This window comes from Cydia fagiglandana, chromosome 16 (assembly GCF_963556715.1).
Source record: "Cydia fagiglandana chromosome 16, ilCydFagi1.1, whole genome shotgun sequence".
In the NCBI taxonomy this organism is placed as follows: Eukaryota; Metazoa; Arthropoda; class Insecta; order Lepidoptera; family Tortricidae; genus Cydia; species Cydia fagiglandana.
The window spans coordinates 3,350,493-3,370,161 of record NC_085947.1 but is presented as its reverse complement, the minus strand read 5'-3'; the positions used below and the strand labels follow the sequence as shown (position 1 = coordinate 3,370,161).

Sequence of the window (19,669 nt, the reverse complement as noted above, 5' to 3'; positions counted from 1 at the left end):
AGTGAGAGCGACAAAGAGATATCTCTGTTTCGCTTTTCACTTCTGGGTGCAGTGCAAAGAATATAATACGTGCAGTGCATCAAGGTCGCGGTGCTGTGCGGTAGTCTGTTTTGGTTATGATTTATGGCATTTAGAAAAAGACAAATTTTGTCAAACAAGTTGGCAAAATCGTGTCATAATTTGGATTGAAATTAAAGACAAATCGTCTTGTCTATAGAGCCCTGTAATAATATCATAATGATGGCAACACCGTGCCAATTGTGTCACTGTCAGACTGTCATGTCCATGTCATGTCACTGTGACACTGTCAGTACTGTCACCATACGGAACGGATCGGTATCGAGAATTTTTGCCGCAATGGGAGACTCTGCTGCCGACGCAATCAAGGATCTTAACATAAACGACAAGGCAGGGCTTTAAACAAATTAATTCCAACCTAACAGTCATAGTTTTAATGCTCTGAGTGATGTTAAAGTTGTTCAGTTTTCGTAGAGTCAGCGCGCGGGGAGGCTATGCCACATGGGTAGGATTTCGTCATCAAACTTGAAGACCCATCATAACAATAACCCTTACCGTTCCTAGAGATTACATTAAAACCTTATTCTTCCTTAAATTCCTTAATAGTTGTTGAATGACTGGATATGAATCTAGCACGCTTATGATTAGACTCCGCAATCTCCTTGCGCTATCAACTTGATAGGGTAGGTTGGGGAGTAATCAGCACCCTTATTGAAATAACTCTTGTCTTAATCAATGTAGAATCGGAATTATAATACCAAAGACATATGTAACTTCGTATAAGATGAATAAAGTCTAAGGAAAAAATGTGCCTTGAAAATTAAGAAAAAGTCATTTTCGGATAGATGCCGCACACACCTTTAGCCTATGCTCGGCTACATGGCGTGACGACACCGTTTCATATTTAACAATTTTAACACATAGATATGAGTGAATGAACATGGATCAAAATGATATAAAAATAATAAAATCATTTATAAACATTTTTTTGATAATTTTGTACGTTTTCATTTTGAGTTTTAGTTGTGTGTCGATAGATAGTAGTAAATTTACTGTGACTACAAAATTCACAATGACAGGACCCCTCTATACTATGTATTCTTTTTGATAATACTAAGTTTTGGTATTATTTCAGCTAATTATAATCATATTTATTGCATCCATTCAACTATTTTGTATTCTATTATTATTTTTGTATTTGTATAAAAACTTAGGCCTTCACCTAACGGGTTCCTACAAATTAAATCAACAAAAATATATTAACAAACTTATGTATAACAAAAGGAAATAAAAGGCTTTTTATTTTTATTTATTTATTTATAAAAACTTAAGATTAACTCAAAAAAGCTGCCACAAACTGATACATGTTAAAACTCTCTTTGCATCATGTCATGAACAAACTTTAATTTCACCGTGATCCCATCATAAACTTTAAAATCTTGTTCCAGTCAAAAACTAAAGCAATGAAGGAGAAAAAGAAGAAAACTGAGGACTCTGGTGGTGTCTCTGAGCTCAACCCGTGGCCGGAGTTCATACAAAAGAGGATCACCCTCTGGGACAAATACAAAGTGCAGTATGCCGAGGAGTTGGCCAAGAAACCGGATGTCAGTATTGTTGTTACGTTGCCGGATGGAAAGACGGTCGAGGCTAAAGCGTGGAGGACTACGCCTTATGATGTGGCCAAGGGGATCAGGTAATTGGTTATTATGTTATTCTCTTGACGAAGAGGTAAGTACAGTAAACCTCATTAATTCATTCTTAAGGAAATTAACAAAATAATATCTTGAGATACCAACTTAACAAAAGTTACTTGTTATTTAGGTACTTTGTAACTGTATTTATCATGAATTCGTTGACATTTCTTTTCAATATTTCTGTTACAAGTTACTCTATGAATATTATTATATTATTTTGTTTAATACACTAGCAGCTCAAAGCTGATCCGTGCATATCACTGCACTTGTTTTTTTTAACGATTATTGTTTATGGAGTAGTAGTTGTTTATGGAGACAGCAGATTACACTGTCTTTTCCTAGGCATACATATTTCAAAGAGGGTCATTGAACTAAGTGCTAGACATTCCTAATTTATCTACGAACTCCCAAGTATTTATGTTGTAATTGCTAATGTTCCTAGGTCAAAACCAGCCATCAGTTTTCCTACAAATAAATATCAATATTTGGCATGAATTAACTGATCTTGCTTGACACATGATTTATACGAAAAGCTATATTATATTGTTTGCTTGTGTTAAGCACCCCTAACTAGTTAATTATGTTATTTAATGCTCCCAAGCGAGTTTTGGAGTCAGTTGTAAGTATTTATAATCAATTATAGAAACTGTACTACTTAGATCAAATGAAATTGATATAAAAATCCTTGTCTCACCAGTGGAAAAATGCCTCAAGAATGATTCATGGCTAGAAAGCCAGTAAAAATTGAAAAGTAGAACATGATACAGCATTTTTCTCTTATTTCGTTGAACATCTATATAACCCTCTCATTGAACTTCTATAACCGTCTCTCTGCTTTGTATAAGCAAAATTTCCAGATGTACAAACTGGATGTCCGTTTCAGCCAAGGCCTGGCGGACTCCACCATCATAGCGCGGGTGAACAACGAGCTCTGGGACCTGGACAGGCCGCTGGAAGGAGACTGCAAGCTGGAGCTCCTCCGCTGGGACAACACGGACGCCCAGGCTGTGTTCTGGCACTCTTCAGCACATATGCTCGGCGAGGCTATGGAGAGGGTAAGTGTCCACACTCATCGCTTGGGTGAACAACGAGCTCTGGGACCTGGACAGACCGCTGGAAGGAGACTGCAAGCTGGAGCTCCAACGCTGGGACAACACGGACGCCCAGGCTGTGTTCTGGCACTCTTCGGCACATATGCTGGGCGAGGCTATGGAGAGGGTAAGTATCCACGATCAACAACTACGCTCCAAACTGTACCCAAGGTAACAGTCACTAATCGACCAACGCCAAACGGAAAGTAAAAATGTATTTGGATGGCAGATGCGAACGAAAAGGCACATGATCTATTACATTATGGCTTTTAGCACTAGGCCCCTTAGACAGCTGGAGCTGCAGTTTTTTTGATGAAGATGAGAGAGAAGAGAGATGAGAAGAGAAGCCATTCTCGGATAGATAGCGCACACACCATTGGCCTATGCTCGGCTAGATGGCGTCGACGACACCGTTGATATTTAACAATTTTAACACATAGGTATCAGCGAAAGAACATGGGTCCAAATGATATAAAAATAATAAAATCATCTATCCATATACAGTGTGTTTTTTTTAAGTGGGACAGTATGGGGAAATCCCAAAGTATAAGAGATACAGGGAAACTGTCTTAGGAAACATTAGGTACTTTTTTGTGAAAAAAAAAATGGTATAGTCAAAATTTTGGTCAAGTGTGAGTTGTCCCTAAAAATGATTAATTTTGATGAAATTTTTTTTTGACGCACATCTACTCAGTTTCATGAGGGGATCATTTTATTGTATGGGAAGAAAAAAATCGGGACAGCAGAAGTTAGTCAAATTTAAGAAAATCGTTTTCATTTTTACAACCCGTGTAAATTGAAAACCACTGCCCACTGCAAGGTTTTTATTTAAAAAATATTGCCTATTCCAGTTTTACATTTGAATTTGGAACACTTTATTTGGTTTAAAAAGGATTAAAATACTTTAAGATATTCTTACGCGAGCCTTACCTTACAAATCTAATTAAAAAAAAAAACAAATTTTAAATTTGGAACTTCTTGAAACAAACAGTATTTTACTTGATATTTCATTGTTTAAAGTTAACATTATGTTAAGTTTTCGTCATGGAATTACCAAACTCGCATAAAGTAGATTTAATTGAAGCGTATTTTGTAAATTATCGTAGCTCTGTGAATGCGTTACAGTGGTATCGGGAACGTTATCCGGACCGCGATCAACCGGACCGCAAAATTTTTGACAAACTGGTGAAAAATTTAAGAAAGGGAGGCTGTTTTAAATTAAAACGGAAGAGACGAGCCACAGTAATAAATGAATTTACAACTATCGCAATCTTAGGATATTTTGAAGCCTACCCAAAAGCCTCATTGAGGGAAGCTGCTAACACTATCGGTGTGCATAAATCTACAGTACGAAAGGTATTGAAGGCTTACAAGTACAAGTGTTACATAGAAGGTCAACTTGTACAAGCATTGCTTCCAGGAGACACTGACCGGAGATTAGCATTTTGCCAGTGGTTTGTAGCATGCTCGATTAGAAACCCGTCTTTTCCAAGCCGGATTATTTGGACAGATGAATGCAATTTTTCAAACAATGGCATGTACAATAGAAAAAATAATCATTTTTGGGCACGTACAAACCCCTTCCGAACTACGGCAACCCATAACCAGGTCCGCTTTTCCTTTAATTGTTGGTGTGCAATATTAGATAATAAAATCTTTGCCATTAAAATTTACCATGGAACATTGAATAGTCAAAAATATCAGGAAATATTAAACATGGCTGTGGATTTAGTAGATATGGCAATTCCATTAAATAATTTGAATAATATCATCTACCAACAAGACGGCGCCCCTGCCCACAATAGTATCGCTACGAAACAGTTTTTAAATGAACATTTTCTTGATCGCTGGATGGGCACAAATGGCCCTATTAAATGGCCACCACGTTCACCCGATTTAACACCGTTGGATTTTTTCATTTGGGGGTACCTTAAAGGTCGAATTTATGCAGATACTTACAACTCGGTACAAGAGTTAAAAGACGCAGTGCATTATCATTTGAACAACATACATCACAACGCCTTGTCTAAAGCTACCAGAGGTGTTCTGAAACGCGCTCGTGCCTGCATTCGACAAGAGGGAGGCCACTTTGAACATTTACTTTAATGTAAAATTATTTTATTAAATTTACCTAACTTCTGCTGTCCCGATTTTTTTCTTCCCATACAATAAAATGATCCCCTCATGAAACTGAGTAGATGTGCGTCAAAAAAAAATTTCATCAAAATTAATCATTTTTAGGGACAACTCACACTTGACCAAAATTTTGACTATACCAATTTTTTTTTCACAAAAAAGTACCTAATGTTTCCTAAGACAGTTTCCCTGTATCTCTTATACTTTAGGATTTCCCCATACTGTCCCACTTAAAAAAAACACACTGTATATTCAGTTTTTTGATACTTTTATACATTTTCAAAAAAGCTGCTGCAGCCTTTGGCGGACTTAATCAACGAGTTTGGAAATCACACGACCTTAGCCTCCGCACTAAACTCGCCGTTTACAAAGCAATAATTTTACCTTTGTTGCTTTATGCTTCGGAGACCTGGTGCCTGTACAAGGGAGACATCAAACGTCTAGACTCTTTTCATATAAAGTGTCTCCGGGCAATTCTTCGGCTGAGATGGCAAGATCGTGTTCCAAACTCGGAGGTTCTGCGTCGTACTGGCATGTCGGGTATGGAATGCCTACTTATGAATGGTCAGCTGCGTTGGTGTGGACACCTTGTGCGCATGCCACCATCAAGATTGCCTAAAGTTGTGTTTTACTCCGAACTAGCTTCGGGTAAACGCAAGGCCGGTGGACAATATCTGCGGTACAAGGACGTCTTGAAACGCCACCTGTCGGCCACCGGCATATCGTGTGAGTCGTGGGAGGAGCTTGCAACTCGGAGATCGGACTGGCGAACTGCGGTCAACACTGGTCTCTACGACTTCGAAAGTGCACGCCTCGAAGATCTTGACGCTAAACGCCAGCTTCGAAAATCTCGGCCCAAGCCCTCCTACACATACACTTACGACTCAAATGGCGAGCTTTACTGCATGTCTTGCGGCCGGAAGTTTAAGACAAAACTCGGTTTCGCAAGTCACGTTCGAGCCCATGCACGTCAGGCTTTACTGAATACCTAATACTGATTTGTCCGGGTGTCGCCGTCGACGGATACGTCTGGGAGGACATCATCATCAGATGGCAGTAAATTTACTGCGACTACAAAATTTACTATGATAGAACCCCTCTATACTTCTTCTCTTTGCTTGAACTTATCATATACTCCAGAGCTATCTTTGTAGAGATTTGCGCATCTTTGAACACTGTTTTATTTACTAATTTATTTTTATGTACAGGTGTACGGCGGCTGCTTATGTTACGGGCCGCCCATCGAAGAGGGATTTTACTACGACATGTATTATCCCGAGAAAGGAGTAAGTTATTTAGCAGTTTATAATATCTAACCACTAATTGAATATAGTGTCTAATTTATACTCTCTACTTAAATGTATTTTATTTTGTTTTTGATCGACTCATTTATTAGGCGGGTTATATGCGTTTATATACAACTTTGTCAGTATAAAAAGGCGCGAAATTAAAAATGTCTATGCGACGATAACGTTTCCCGCCTACATTTTTAAAATTTGCTGCTTTTTTTACTAACGGAAATGGCTTGATAGACTATAGTTCTATATATTCGGCACACCCTTAAGGGCCTTAAACCATATATTATATTTGTCTATGGTTCATCCATATTCCACACGATTAGATTAATAATTTATCATTCTCTATGGTTACTGAAAATACAAAGCATACAACAAACAAAGCATCTGTTGTTATATTTGATTTGAACTCTGATTTTTCAAAACAAAAAACAATTTTGAATTTATTCAGTAACCATACAGATTCAGATTTGGACTTTTAGATAGAGTAGGATAGCTTAACTGACAACATTTTTTTCCTTTTCCAGATCTCATCCACAGACTTCCACGTGCTGGAAGGTCTGGTGAAGAAGATCGCCAAAGAGAAGCAACCGTTTGAACGTCTAGAGCTCACGAAGGAACAGCTGCTTGAGATGTTCGACTACAATCCGTTCAAAGTGCGGATCCTCAAAGAGAAGGTACAATAAGTTTTTGACAAAAGTTTCATTTTTGGTACAAGCTTTTATCGCTGACTGTACTTTTCTTACGACAGACAACTAATACTCATCGAGACAATTCTAATAACCCCTAACACAATTAGGTTGCGTTGTTTCATCACAGAGTTCCTATGGCCACCTCCTGTCTCCATCATCAGATCAGTTCGACAGTACCATATTATTGTATTGTCATCAGAACTACATACAGCTGCCACTTTTCATGACGCTACGATCCTTGGAAGATGGTGAAATTAGTTACCTTAGATTCCATTACATAGTTACATACAGGTCGATCTAATAAAAGCTTGTTAATAGGTAGTTATTTAATGTGTTTTGTCCGACTTTCAATCTGGAGGTCGCGGGTTTGATCCTAGCTCGTACCAATGAGTTTTACAGAACTTACGTACGAAATATCATTTGATATTTACCACTAGCTTTTCGGTGAAGTAAAACATCGTGAGGAAACCTGTATACACATAGAAATTCAAAGGTGTATTTATGTGAAGTCCCCAATCCGCATTGGGCCAGCGTGGGGACTATAGCCCAAGCCCTCTCGCGCATGAGCGGAAGCCTGTGCCCAGCATTGGGACGCATATAGGCTGAATTATTATTATTTAATGTGATTAAATTATCTACTCATTGCATAGGTACTGACAGACAAGGCAAATTATTAAATTTCATCAAACTTAATAAGTACGGTCATCAGCAATAGTATCTTACACAACTAGAGCCGCAAAAATATGTGACACGTTCTTATTTGGAGCGCAATAAGAGCGCGTCATATATTTTTGCGGCCCTAGTTGTGTAAGATACTATTGCTGATGACTGTACTACGTACGACCTTGACCTTAACCCTTACCTTACCATTGACCTTGAGCCTTAGGAGGTTAAAACATCTAGAATGTATTATTTTTTTATCACCGCTAGCGTAATGTCACTAAAATAATACATGGCAAAATTAAATAAAGTTTACTAAATAAGAAATTCAATACTTTAGCGTTTCAATGTAAAAAAGATGATGTTCCATTCCATTATATATAAAATACCTAAAAACTTTGTTTAACCAGGTGAACACACCCACTACGACGGTGTACCGCTGCGGGCCGCTTATCGACCTGTGCCGCGGGCCCCACGTCAGGCACACGGGCAAGGTCAAGGCCGTCAAGGTCACTAAGGTATGTAATTACATGTATAGGGATATTTCCTGTACTGAAAATAAATTATTTCAAACCGTGCACGAAAAAAAACACCAGATAATTATTAGAAAAACATAGATAGCAGTTATTATTAAACATAATTTATATTTAATAAATCGGATTGAAATATAAAAAGTAGGTGAGTTTACCGTGACGTCACTATATTCGTTTTCATATAAATTCCATATAATCAAATCGTTTTGACAGTTCTAAAAAAGAAGTTGATTTGACTAGTAGGAATGTAGCCTATTTTTACTACCTATTTAGCATCATTTGTAGGAGTAGCATCAGGGCGTTAGCCATATTTAATGTTCGTTTTTTTTAGCATTAGAAATAAGGTAAACAATCTTGATGTGTCTTTTAATTGAAAAACACATTTTAAAAATAAGTTACGGCAAATATGTAACAATTATGTTATGAATCTGATACGATCATTTATATTCTTCTGCTTTCATAAGTAATAGTTACTGATTTTTAAAAAGCGTTTTTCAATTAAAAGACATGTCAAGATCGCTCATCTTCTTTGAAGTTCTTTCTAATGCTAAAAAAACGAACTACAGGGTTCATTTATTGAGGTTTCAGTCGACCGTTATGTATAAATGAAACTCGCATGCGAAGTCTCGCGCCGTCTAAATAGGCCGGTGGGGAGACACTCCTGACTTCGGTCGAACTCGGCTCCGTTCGGCTCAGCATTGCTCCGAGTAATTATTAGGGTTGGCACCACTCGACTTCCTATTGCGTGCACGACTACAGATAAGATAATCACTTGAATTTTGACAACTCTAAATTGCCGAAAGGGATAGTGCCATATATTAGAAAGGGATAGCATGATTCGACCCTGAACCGCTGTAAAACTTCGGGTTTATAGGAAGTGTCCTTTCTGTATGGTAGTACTATTATTTCTTCTGTGCTATGGGAGCAGCATTTGTAATGGTACAGTCGCCATCAGATATATCGGAGCGGCCAAGGTGTTCACAATATCTGAACACGCACTCTAACGCCTTGACAATAGAGGCGTGTTCAGATATTTGTGAGCACCTTGGCCGCTCCGATATATCTGATGGCGACTGTACTCCTTACCTTTGTTCTGTTCAAATCGGTGAAAATTTAGCTTCGACCGAATTTATTCTCCGCGATATCGTGCTTAGTTCTATAGTATATGTTGTTAGTATACGGTTAGTATACGGTTGCGTTTTAGACAATAACTCTTTGTGGTTAAAGTGATTTCGCTAAAATCCTGCAAAAAATTAAGTTTTTTCACTTTCAGAACTCGGCAACATACTGGGAAGGCAAAGCTGACGCGGAAAGCCTCCAGCGTATCTACGGCGTGTCCTTTCCGGAGCCGAAACAACTTAAGGAGTGGGAGACGATTCAGGAAGAGGCTGCTAAGAGGGACCATAGGAAAATCGGCAGGGTACGTTATCATACTCTTCTTCCTCGCCTTATCCCGGCATTTCGCCACGGCTCATGGGAATCTGGGGTCCGCTTGACAACTAATCCCATGATTTGACGTAGGCACTAGTTTTTACTAAAGCGACTGCCATCTGACCCTCCAACCCAGAGGGGAAACTGGGCCTTATTGGGATTAGTCCGGCTTCCTCACGATGTTTTCCTTCACCGAAAAGCGACTGGTAAATATCAAATAATGCTTCGTACATAAGTTCCGAAAAACTCATTGGTACGAGCCGGGGTTTGAACCCGCGACCTCCAGATTGCAAGTCGCACGCTCTCACCAGGGCTCGCTCTCGGGGTACGTTATCATACGATTTCTGAAAAATTTTAACAGGTCGAATGCTACTTTACATTGATTTCCATGGAGTGTTGTTCCTGAGACCATTCAGGAGGACGCAGCTAAAAGAGACCATAGGAAAATCGGCAGGGTAAAGCATGCTACTTTTCAACTAACTTCTAATGATAAGAAGGAGTCTACTGATGATTTACGGACTGCTGTATCGTAAACCTTCAAATAAGGAGTGTTTTTAAACTCCTTCCTTGAAGAATTTGCGTATTTCACACTATACAATTATGGCTGTTCAAAACGTGAACCTAATGTTGAATGCAGATACACTGATCAGTGCTAAAGCTTACCAAAGGTGATGATGATGACCTTAATGCCTACCAAAGACATATGTAACTTCGTATAAGATGAATAAAGTCTGAGGAAAAAACGTGCCTCGGAAATCAAGAAACAGTCATTCTCGGATAGATGGCGCACACACCTTTAGCCTATGCTCGGCTAGATGGCGTGACGAGACCGTTTCATATTTAACAATTGTAACACATAGATATCAGTGAATGAACATGGATCAAAATGATTTAAAAATAATAAATCATTTATCCATTTAATATACATTTTTTTGATAATTTTATATGTTTTCATTTTGAGTTTTAGTCGTCTGTCGATAGATGGTAGTAAATTTACTGTGACTACAAAATTTACAATGGCAGGACCCCTCTATACTATCTATTCTTTTTGATGCTTACCCATCTAAATAATTATATTTATTTTCAGGAGCAAGAGTTGTATTTCTTCCACGAGTTATCACCAGGGTCCTGCTTCTTCCAACCCCGCGGCGCACACATATACAACACTCTGGTCAACTTTATACGCGAACAGTATAGGTATGTCTATGTGTTGTCCTTATACCCGTTTGTCATAATTAGTGTTTATAAATTATGTTTATTAATTATTGTATGTGTAATATTAGGTGTTCGAAACGCCCGTAATATTGGCCCTCGTAGCTAGGTGTTCTCGCTATAAACAAGTTTTTGGAAAACATTTTTGGTACAAGCTTTTATCGCTGACTGTACTTTTTTCCACAGGCAATAAATACTCATCGAGACAATTTTAAAAACCTCAAACACAATTAGGTTTCGTTGTTTTATCACAGAGTTCCTATAGGCACCTCCTGTCTCCATCATCAGATCAGCTCAATGGTATCATAATATTACATTGTCACCCGATTTACAGCTTCATTAGAAGTCGGGAAGTGGGTCAAATTTAACTTGCAAGATTTGACCCATACATACATACATACATTTAATAAAAAGCTTGTAAAATACCATTATTTTGTCACGTTTTTGATACTCGAAAGTAGTTTCTATATGACGTTTGTTACCAGGATCCGAGGCTTCCAAGAGGTGGTGACACCGAACATATACAACGCTAAGCTGTGGCAGACATCTGGCCACTGGGCGCATTATGCAGAGAATATGTTTTCCTTTGACGTGGAGAAGGAAACCTTCGCGCTGAAGCCCATGAACTGCCCTGGCCATTGGTGAGTACATGTGTATTGAGCAGGATCCGAAGGCTCTAAGAGGTGGTGACGCTGAGCATCTGCAAGCTGTGGCAGACGTCGGGCCACTGAATGAGAATATATTCTTCGATGTGGAGAAGGAACCCTTCGCTCTCAAGCCCATGCATTGTCCCGGCCATTGGTAAGAATGTGTATAGACCAGGATCCGAGTCTCCAAGAGGTGGTGACACCGAACATCTACAAGCTGTGACAGAAGCCGGGCCACACACATTTTGCTGCAGCTTTCAATGCAATTAAATTTTTACGAAGATTTTTCTGACCAGTATTTATGCCGATCTTGTACAAACTTGTTCGAGAGATCCGCTCACTTTATATTTGGTCAATACCTACTGTTTATGTTTTTTATGTGTCATTCATTATATAAACTATGTATATTTACTTTCAGCTTAATGTTCGACAACCGCACCCGCTCTTGGCGCGAGCTGCCGCTGCGCATGGCGGACTTCGGTGTTCTGCACCGGAACGAGCTCAGTGGCGCCCTCACCGGCCTCACAAGGGTTCGAAGGTTCCAGCAAGATGATGCGCATATATTCTGCGCACAACAACACATCGAGAAGGAGATGGTAAAGATATAGAAAATACCGTCGGGTGACAAGCAAAAGTTACTAAGTGTTAGTAACAGAATAATTAAAAGACAAAGTGGGCTCGACGAATAAAAGGGAATTTAAGGAACAGTACCTGGTCTATGAGAATATTTACTTGCAATCCCACGGAGAGCGGGCCCGCTGAACTTGTAATAATCTTCTTTCTCATAAAGTCTGTCACTGTCGGTATAACTATGATGCGGAAGGCAGAAGAGTCTGGTATTTTTTACTTTAAACAAATTAATTCCAAGGGGACGCGTTGTCGGCCATTACCGCCATTGTCGAAAGTAAGTAAGGTTTTTTTAAATCTAAAAGTGACTGAATGTAGTTTCGAATGACGGATATCCGGTAAAAAGAAAGAATGAAATTTGAAGTACAATGTTGCTAGAACAAATAATAAATTCCTAAACATACTGCCCGGGAAGAAATCTCTAAGATTTCTTAAAACATGAACACGAATTATCAGCTATATATAACTTAAAAGAGAAGTACACTATTCCTTAAAACTAGATATGAAATTTATTTGACTATGTTTCAATCAGTGCTGGTAAGGAAGAGGGCAAAGTTTAGATACAGGGCGAACTAAATTATTGCCAGTACTAGTCTTTAAAGTGGCTACGCGTGCTATGCCATCTCGTCCTGGCGACAAAGAGACTATGCGCGCTAACTTCCAACAGTAAGGAGTTGTGTTCTCGTTCATAATGAGTACGATGTCATTTACCTTAAGGTTTTCAGATGGTTTGAACCACTTATTACGACCTTGCAAGTGATGCAAATATTCTAAATTGAAACGACGCCAGAACTGTTGAGTTAAATTTTGAAGAAGTTGCCACCGAGACAGTCTATTCATTTTTTCATTTTGTATGTCATATTCTGGTAATGAAACCATGTTATCTCCTATGAGAAAATGGGCTGGTGTTAGTACGTCAATCTCATCAATGTCGTCAGAAATTGGACATAAAGGTCTAGAATTCAAAATCGACTCAACTTTACAAAATACACTGCTTAATTCCTCGAAAGTAAGAACAGTTTCACCCAGAATGCGCCTTAATAGTAATTTAGACGATCTTACGGTCGATTCCCAAAGTCCTCCCATACTTGGAGCAGAAGGAGGATTGAAATGCCACTTAAGCTGATGTTTGAGAAAGTAGTTTTGTACATCAGATTCCATGGTGCACCGCTTCAAAAAAGAATAAAGTTCTTTTAGGTAATTGTTTGCTCCAACGAAATTGGTGCCACAATCAGAGAAGACATCAGAGCACCATCCTCGTCTACTAATAAACCGAGTAAGACAGGCTAAGAAACAATCTGTAGAGAGATCCGATACTAGTTCCAAATGGCACGCCTTCGTGACCATGCAGACAAATATGCACAAATAAGCCTTCGTGATTGGAGCACGTTTTAACTTAGATGTCTTTATTAGGAAAGGACCTGCATAGTCTACTCCAACTTTTGAGAATGGTCTACAAGGCGTGACTCTTGATGGAGGTAAATCAGCCATTATATAATCAGCAGGTTTAGGATTAGCCTTAAAGCATTTGTGACATTTACGTATTAGCCGTTTAATGACAGTCCGAGCCGATAAAATCCAGAATTGCTTACGCAGTAATGACAGTAGCACGGGCACTCCCACATGCAAGTACAATTCGTGATAATAGTTTATCAACAAAGTTGTTAAATGATGGGATTTCGGAAGGATGACTGGGTGTTTCCGTTGTGAGGACAAGTTTGTATACTTCAGTCTTCCTAACACTCGCAGAAACCCCTCTGAGTCAATAAAAGGAGTCAGTTTTCGAAAGTTAGTCCGGTGAGGTAACCCACGTTGCACTAATTTTATTTCCGTGGCGAAAACTGAACTTTGGACAATTTTTATTAACGAGTATAGGGCGTTACGCCATTCGACGCTAGTCAATGGACCCACTCGTTTTGAAGTAGGATTCTTCAAATTATGAACAAATCGAAGACAGTATCCGTGGACCTTCACGAGCTTGTGAAGGGAACTGTATTTTAACATGAAATCTGTCGCATCTACATCACAAGAAACCTTGTTCACGTGGGCAGTAGAAATCACGTCCTCCTCAGGATCCGGAGAAACCGTTTTTCGCGCAACGGTATCTTCGGATGGCCAGGTATCTGGCGCTTGCTTGAGCCAAGCTGGACCCCACCAAAGAGGATGTGAGCCAAGCTCCGAGGGCATCAAACCTCGGGAGGCAGCGTCTGCAGGATTCATTGAAGATGGTACATGTCTCCAGAAAGAAGGAGACGTGTTCGCTAATATTTGAGAAACTCGGTTTCCCTCAAACATTTTGAGCTGATAAACAGGTGTGCGAATCCATGACAATGCAATGCTCGAGTCAGACCAGATTACAATGTCGTGGGCAACATTAATCAGTCCTGAAGAATGTTTGGCAAGTTTAGACGCTAGCAGGGCTCCACAAAGTTCCAGCCTCGGAATTGTCATTTTTGTCTGTAACGGCGAAACTTTACTCTTTGATAAGAGTAAGTGGACCTCCACTTCACCATTGATCCTCTCGACACGAAGGTAAACCACTGCAGCGTAACCTTTGAGGGACGCATCTGAAAATGCGTGAAGAGAAAATTTATTGCCATCAGTAGGCAAGACAAATCTGCTTAATTTAATGTCAGATAAGCTATGGAACTCCCCTATAAAAGAAAGCCACTGAGCCTGTTCATCATCAGGTAAGGGGTCGTCCCAGCCGATCCCTAAAAGCCACAACCGTTGCATGAAAGCCTTGGCCGAGAATACAATTGGCATCAACCAGCCACAAGGGTCATATATGCAAGCTATGTTAGCAAGCACGGCACGTTTAGTCATTCCTGTGTTGGAAATTCTGCTATGATACATGTACACATCAGATGTAGGGTTCCATTTTACACCGAGCACCTTTACAGACCCTTCATTTTGAGGATCAAATGACAATGGTCCTTCACGGACGTCGTCAGGCAAATCAGTCAAAAATTCATTGCTATTACTCGACCACTTTCGCAATTCGAAACACCCTTGACCAAGGACGTCGATCAGTTCAGCTCTCACCTTTCGAGCTGTGTCAAGATCAGGAGCTCCCGTCACTATGTCATCAACAAAAATTTGATCTGACAAAATTTGACTAGCGACAGGGTGTGAGGTCTTGGTCTCCTCTGCCAATTTCCAGATACACCTCATAGCGAGGAACGGACTTGAGGAGACTCCGAAAGTGACCGTCCTCAAACGAAATTCTCTAATGGGATCATCAGTGTGTTGACGCCAGAGAATTCTTTGATAGTCACGATCGTCCGGGTGCACAAGTACTTGTCTGTACATACCCTTGATGTCACAAGTGAATGCGACAGGCTGAAGACGAAAACGTGTGAGTATGTCTACTATGTTACGCTGAAGTTTGGGACCAACGTGCAGAACGTTGTTCAAAGACACGCCCGTAGAAGAGGGCATAGACGCATCAAAGACTGGCCTACACTTTGTAGTGGAAGAAGACTCTTTTATCACAGCATGGTGGCTAAGGTAATATTTACCACTACCCGGAGGGTCAAAGACAGGCTCCATATGATTCTCGTCCAGATATTCTTGAAACACCTTACTATAGTCTGCCTTGAGTTTAGGATCTCTTTTAAATCTCCTCTCAAGACTTAAAAGTCTCCGGGCGGCCAATTCACGACTATCACCCAACTCACTTTGGTTTCCCTTGAAGGGTAGACGGACAATAAAACGGTTTTCATTATCCCGCGAAACATTATTTAAAAAATGATCCTCAATAATTTGATCATTGGGATCAGGAAGTACAGATTCGGGAATTTGTTCAATTTCCCAGAATCTAGTCAGACAATCATCTAATGCTACATGATGAGATGACAGATGAGGAACCGAATTGGTAGTCTGCAGGGATTTACCAATTATTACCCAACCAAAAATGGTTCGGTAAGCCGCCGGTAAGTCAGTGGAAGGCCACACCTTCTCACCGCAGAAAATGTCATTGTAGACATCACTGCCTAATAAAATGTCTATAGGCCTAGACAGGAAAAAATCATTATCAGCCAATTGCAGGCCCTGATAATTTGATTTTATGTCCGCAGACAGAGAGACACTGGGCAAGTCGCCAGTAGCATACTTCAAAATGACAGCCGAAACAGTTAGCAACGGCTTGTCAGAAGTCATGGACTTCAAAAACACATTGGTCATTCCATGAGACCGATGAGGCACACTCGGCCCTACACCATAGATAGACACAGGTTGATGGTTATGTTTAAGTTGAAGTCTTTGAACACACTCCTCAGAGATTATTGAACATTCTGCGCCTGGATCAATAAACAAGCGAACAGGTTGGAAATGTCCATCACCATTCCCAGCAAGACCCATGGCCGTAGCTAACAGGATATTTGGCAAATTTGGCTTAGTATCCTTTACCATGAAAGACTTCATTGTAGCATTATTAACACTAGTAATGCTATTAGGTTCTTGTTCACCTTCTGGATATGAAGGCTCAACCATTTCAGCCACGACAACAGCTGACTTCACCGCAGGTGGAGTGCCATCAGGTTGTGTCGAAGACGGACAGATCAAAGTGTGGTGTTTAGCCCGACACAACTTACATTTATGTAATGAACTACACTCATGATATTTGTGTGTACCAAAACAATTGAAACACAAATTTTTAGATTTCAGAAAATCTCTACGCTGATCAAGATTCAAAGCCTTGAATTTATTGCACATATACATGTAATGATCCAAATTACAATATCGACAATTTATTTCCTTATTGCTCTCTTGGACATGCATTACCATTTTAGTATTGCGATGAGGCGGTGTCTTGACAACAGGTTGTTTAGGTGAGCCGCTAACTGTTGCCTTCAAAGCAATAGACATTTCTAATGCCTTACATTGATATTCCAAGAAAGCAATAAGTTCCGAATATTTAGGAATATCCGATCCAGACAAACTTAATTCAAATTTACTGCGCAACTCCATAGGCAGTTTTTTCAATAAGACATGAAGTAGTACAAACGACCACTCATCAGGTTTAAATTTCAAGGCTCGAAGCGCAGCTAAGTGTTCGTTAAAAGTGTTCAAGAAAGATCTCAAGTCAGACCTCAAATTCACAACAGCAGGAAGTGACATGATAGCTTCTAAATGCGTATCGGCAATAAGTCTTATATTGGAAAATCGGTTCTCCAATAATGTCAGAGCAACACCATAGTTTTGATCAGTAAGCGGCAAGTGCTTGACTAAATCAAGAGGTTCACCTGATAAACATGATATCAGATAATGTAATTTTCTCACAGGTTTGATGGTAGCACTCTCGTCAATTATACTTTTGAAAATATTTATAAAATTTGTCCAATTAGTGACATCTCCTGTAAATGATGGAAGCGAAATGCGCGGCAGAGGAATATCAGGCATGCAGAACTGAGAATTAACTACGTTCGAAGACACAACCGGAAACAATTGTGCGTAAATGACACTTACATTATTCAGTTTTGCGTCATAGTCTAAAAACTCTTGCAGGTGTTTGTCCGGATCAAAACCGGCACGCTTCCCGGCTTCCACCGACACATAAGCGTCTTTGTACTCGTTCTTAGTTTGCACAAGATCACTGCAGCGAGTTTTAAACTCGATAAGTTTTGTATTGTCTTGTACAGCAGACTCCGCGGCATTGCACAATAAATCAATTTGAAGTTTGGCTAACTTGTAACGTATTTCAGCACTCATTTTTCACAACACCGCGTACTCCTTCAAAACAGTAACACAAACCACAAAATAATAAAGCTACGGGCTTTATTATGTAAACAAAAGTAATCACAACTCGAATGAAAGTTAGTTTTAACCTCAAAAAATTAACGTGACACTGACAGGACAGGAATCGAATGACACTTCACTTCGTTCAAGTCGTTCACGAGCATAGACTAAATATAAGGTATGTTTGCACTGTACTCAAACTGAACGGAACGGGAATGATTTTAAAAAACGCTCAAACTGATTGTGAACGTGTATACTAGCCTTATCTTGCTACCACCACTGATGAAAAATAAATGTGATTCCACCTTCAAAATTTTTTAAAAACCGTACGACTAAAATGCAAAGCAAATAAATTAAACGTATAAAGACGTATTTCTTTAAACGTTTAAGACTATGTATGATACATATAATACGTTACACGTAGGCAAAAACACTAATTACTTTCGTAAGAATAATGCAATACATGCAGTCACTTTCAATAAAATATCCACAAACTGAGGACAGACAATTACTTTCAATGTTTAAAGTACGACAAATGCAAACTTGCAGACATAAATGTACCAAGTACAGACAGTAAATTAATTACGACTAATGCAATCTTGCAGACAATTGACTTTACTAGGACAATTAATGGCCGACTGTATGAAATGAAACTATTCAGTATGATTATGTCCGGTTCTACAGATTTAAAGATCCTGCTCGAATGGACCAAAAAATATGTTAGTAACAGAATAATTAAAAGACAAAGTGGGCTCGACGAATAAAAGGGAATTTAAGGAACAGTACCTGGTCTATGAGAATATTTACTTGCAATCCCACGGAGAGCGGGCCCGCTGAACTTGTAATAATCTTCTTTCTCATAAAGTCTGTCACTGTCGGTATAACTATGATGCGGAAGGCAGAAGAGTCTGGTATTTTTTACTTTAAACAAATTAATTCCAAGGGGACGCGTTGTCGGCCATTACCGCCATTGTCGAAAGTAAGTAAGTTTTTTTAAATCTAAAAGTGACTGAATGTAGTTTCGAATCACGGATATCCGGTAAAAAGAAAGAATGAAATTTAAAGTACAATGTTGCTAGAACAAATAATAAATTCCTAAACACTAAGTATCACCACAATTTCATAGCCATAGTGAACCATATTAGTACTAAAAGAAGGTCGATTTTTGTTTAAATTATTTTTAGTAATTAGCAGGGGTAGTACAAAAAGTGCGGATGACGTCAAACCACTTATAGAATGATTACAAATAGTATTTTTGATTTTCATAAACAATTATCACTTATCATTTATCAACCTCTTTATTAAACGATATCGCCACTTGAAATGAGTAAGTACGTATTTGACTGACACATTGTCAATCAGATGAACAATAAATTGACTTCGTTATTGTTTAGCTATTGTATCTTCACGATTATATTTAGCTAAAATTTATATTTACTAATGTATAAGAAAACGCTCCTAAAATTAAATTTATTTTATTCACTACATCACCCTACCACCTGTATTATTAATTCCATGGATTTATTTATTTACGATTATTTTGTTACTTCATTAATACTACTTTGTTACTACATGTCACACGGAAGTTTAAATACAAACTCAAACATCATCCTGTGTGCAAGATTACGTCATTTTTACGTCATCCGCACTTTTTGTCCGACCCCTGGTAATTAGTGACTTCACATAAATTCACATAAATTCACTGACAACCCTTTAGGACTCGCTAAAGACGCTTCATCAGTGTCATTTGGCCGCGTGAACTGCGGGCCTTCGGCCATTGGGCTCGCATATCGCAAACTTCAGTGGTGACGCACCGTACCCGCGGCCAAATTTTAAATTTCGTCACTAATTTGATAAAATCTCGCATCCCACACTGCTACTCAAATTTGAAAGG

The 19,669-nt window shown here is 39.2% G+C and overlaps 1 protein-coding gene and 1 long non-coding RNA gene across 2 annotated transcripts in view; one reads left to right on the top strand and one right to left on the bottom strand.

Annotated features, from left to right (window-relative positions):
* LOC134671797 (uncharacterized) overlaps positions 1-19,669 on the bottom strand; it is a 498,925-nt gene that overhangs the window by 395,362 nt on the left and 83,894 nt on the right. The window lies entirely within an intron of this gene.
* Positions 306-19,669, top strand: part of LOC134671784 (threonine--tRNA ligase 1, cytoplasmic) — a 30,887-nt gene continuing 11,523 nt past the window's right edge. The window contains exons 1-10 of the mRNA XM_063529614.1: positions 306-408; positions 1,467-1,711; positions 2,596-2,767; positions 6,148-6,225; positions 6,762-6,911; positions 7,997-8,104; positions 9,393-9,539; positions 10,638-10,747; positions 11,248-11,403; positions 11,828-12,005. Of these exons, the coding sequence (XP_063385684.1) occupies positions 358-408; positions 1,467-1,711; positions 2,596-2,767; positions 6,148-6,225; positions 6,762-6,911; positions 7,997-8,104; positions 9,393-9,539; positions 10,638-10,747; positions 11,248-11,403; positions 11,828-12,005 (1,395 nt within the window). The 5' untranslated portion in view covers positions 306-357. The remainder of the gene's footprint in view (positions 409-1,466; positions 1,712-2,595; positions 2,768-6,147; positions 6,226-6,761; positions 6,912-7,996; positions 8,105-9,392; positions 9,540-10,637; positions 10,748-11,247; positions 11,404-11,827; positions 12,006-19,669) is intronic.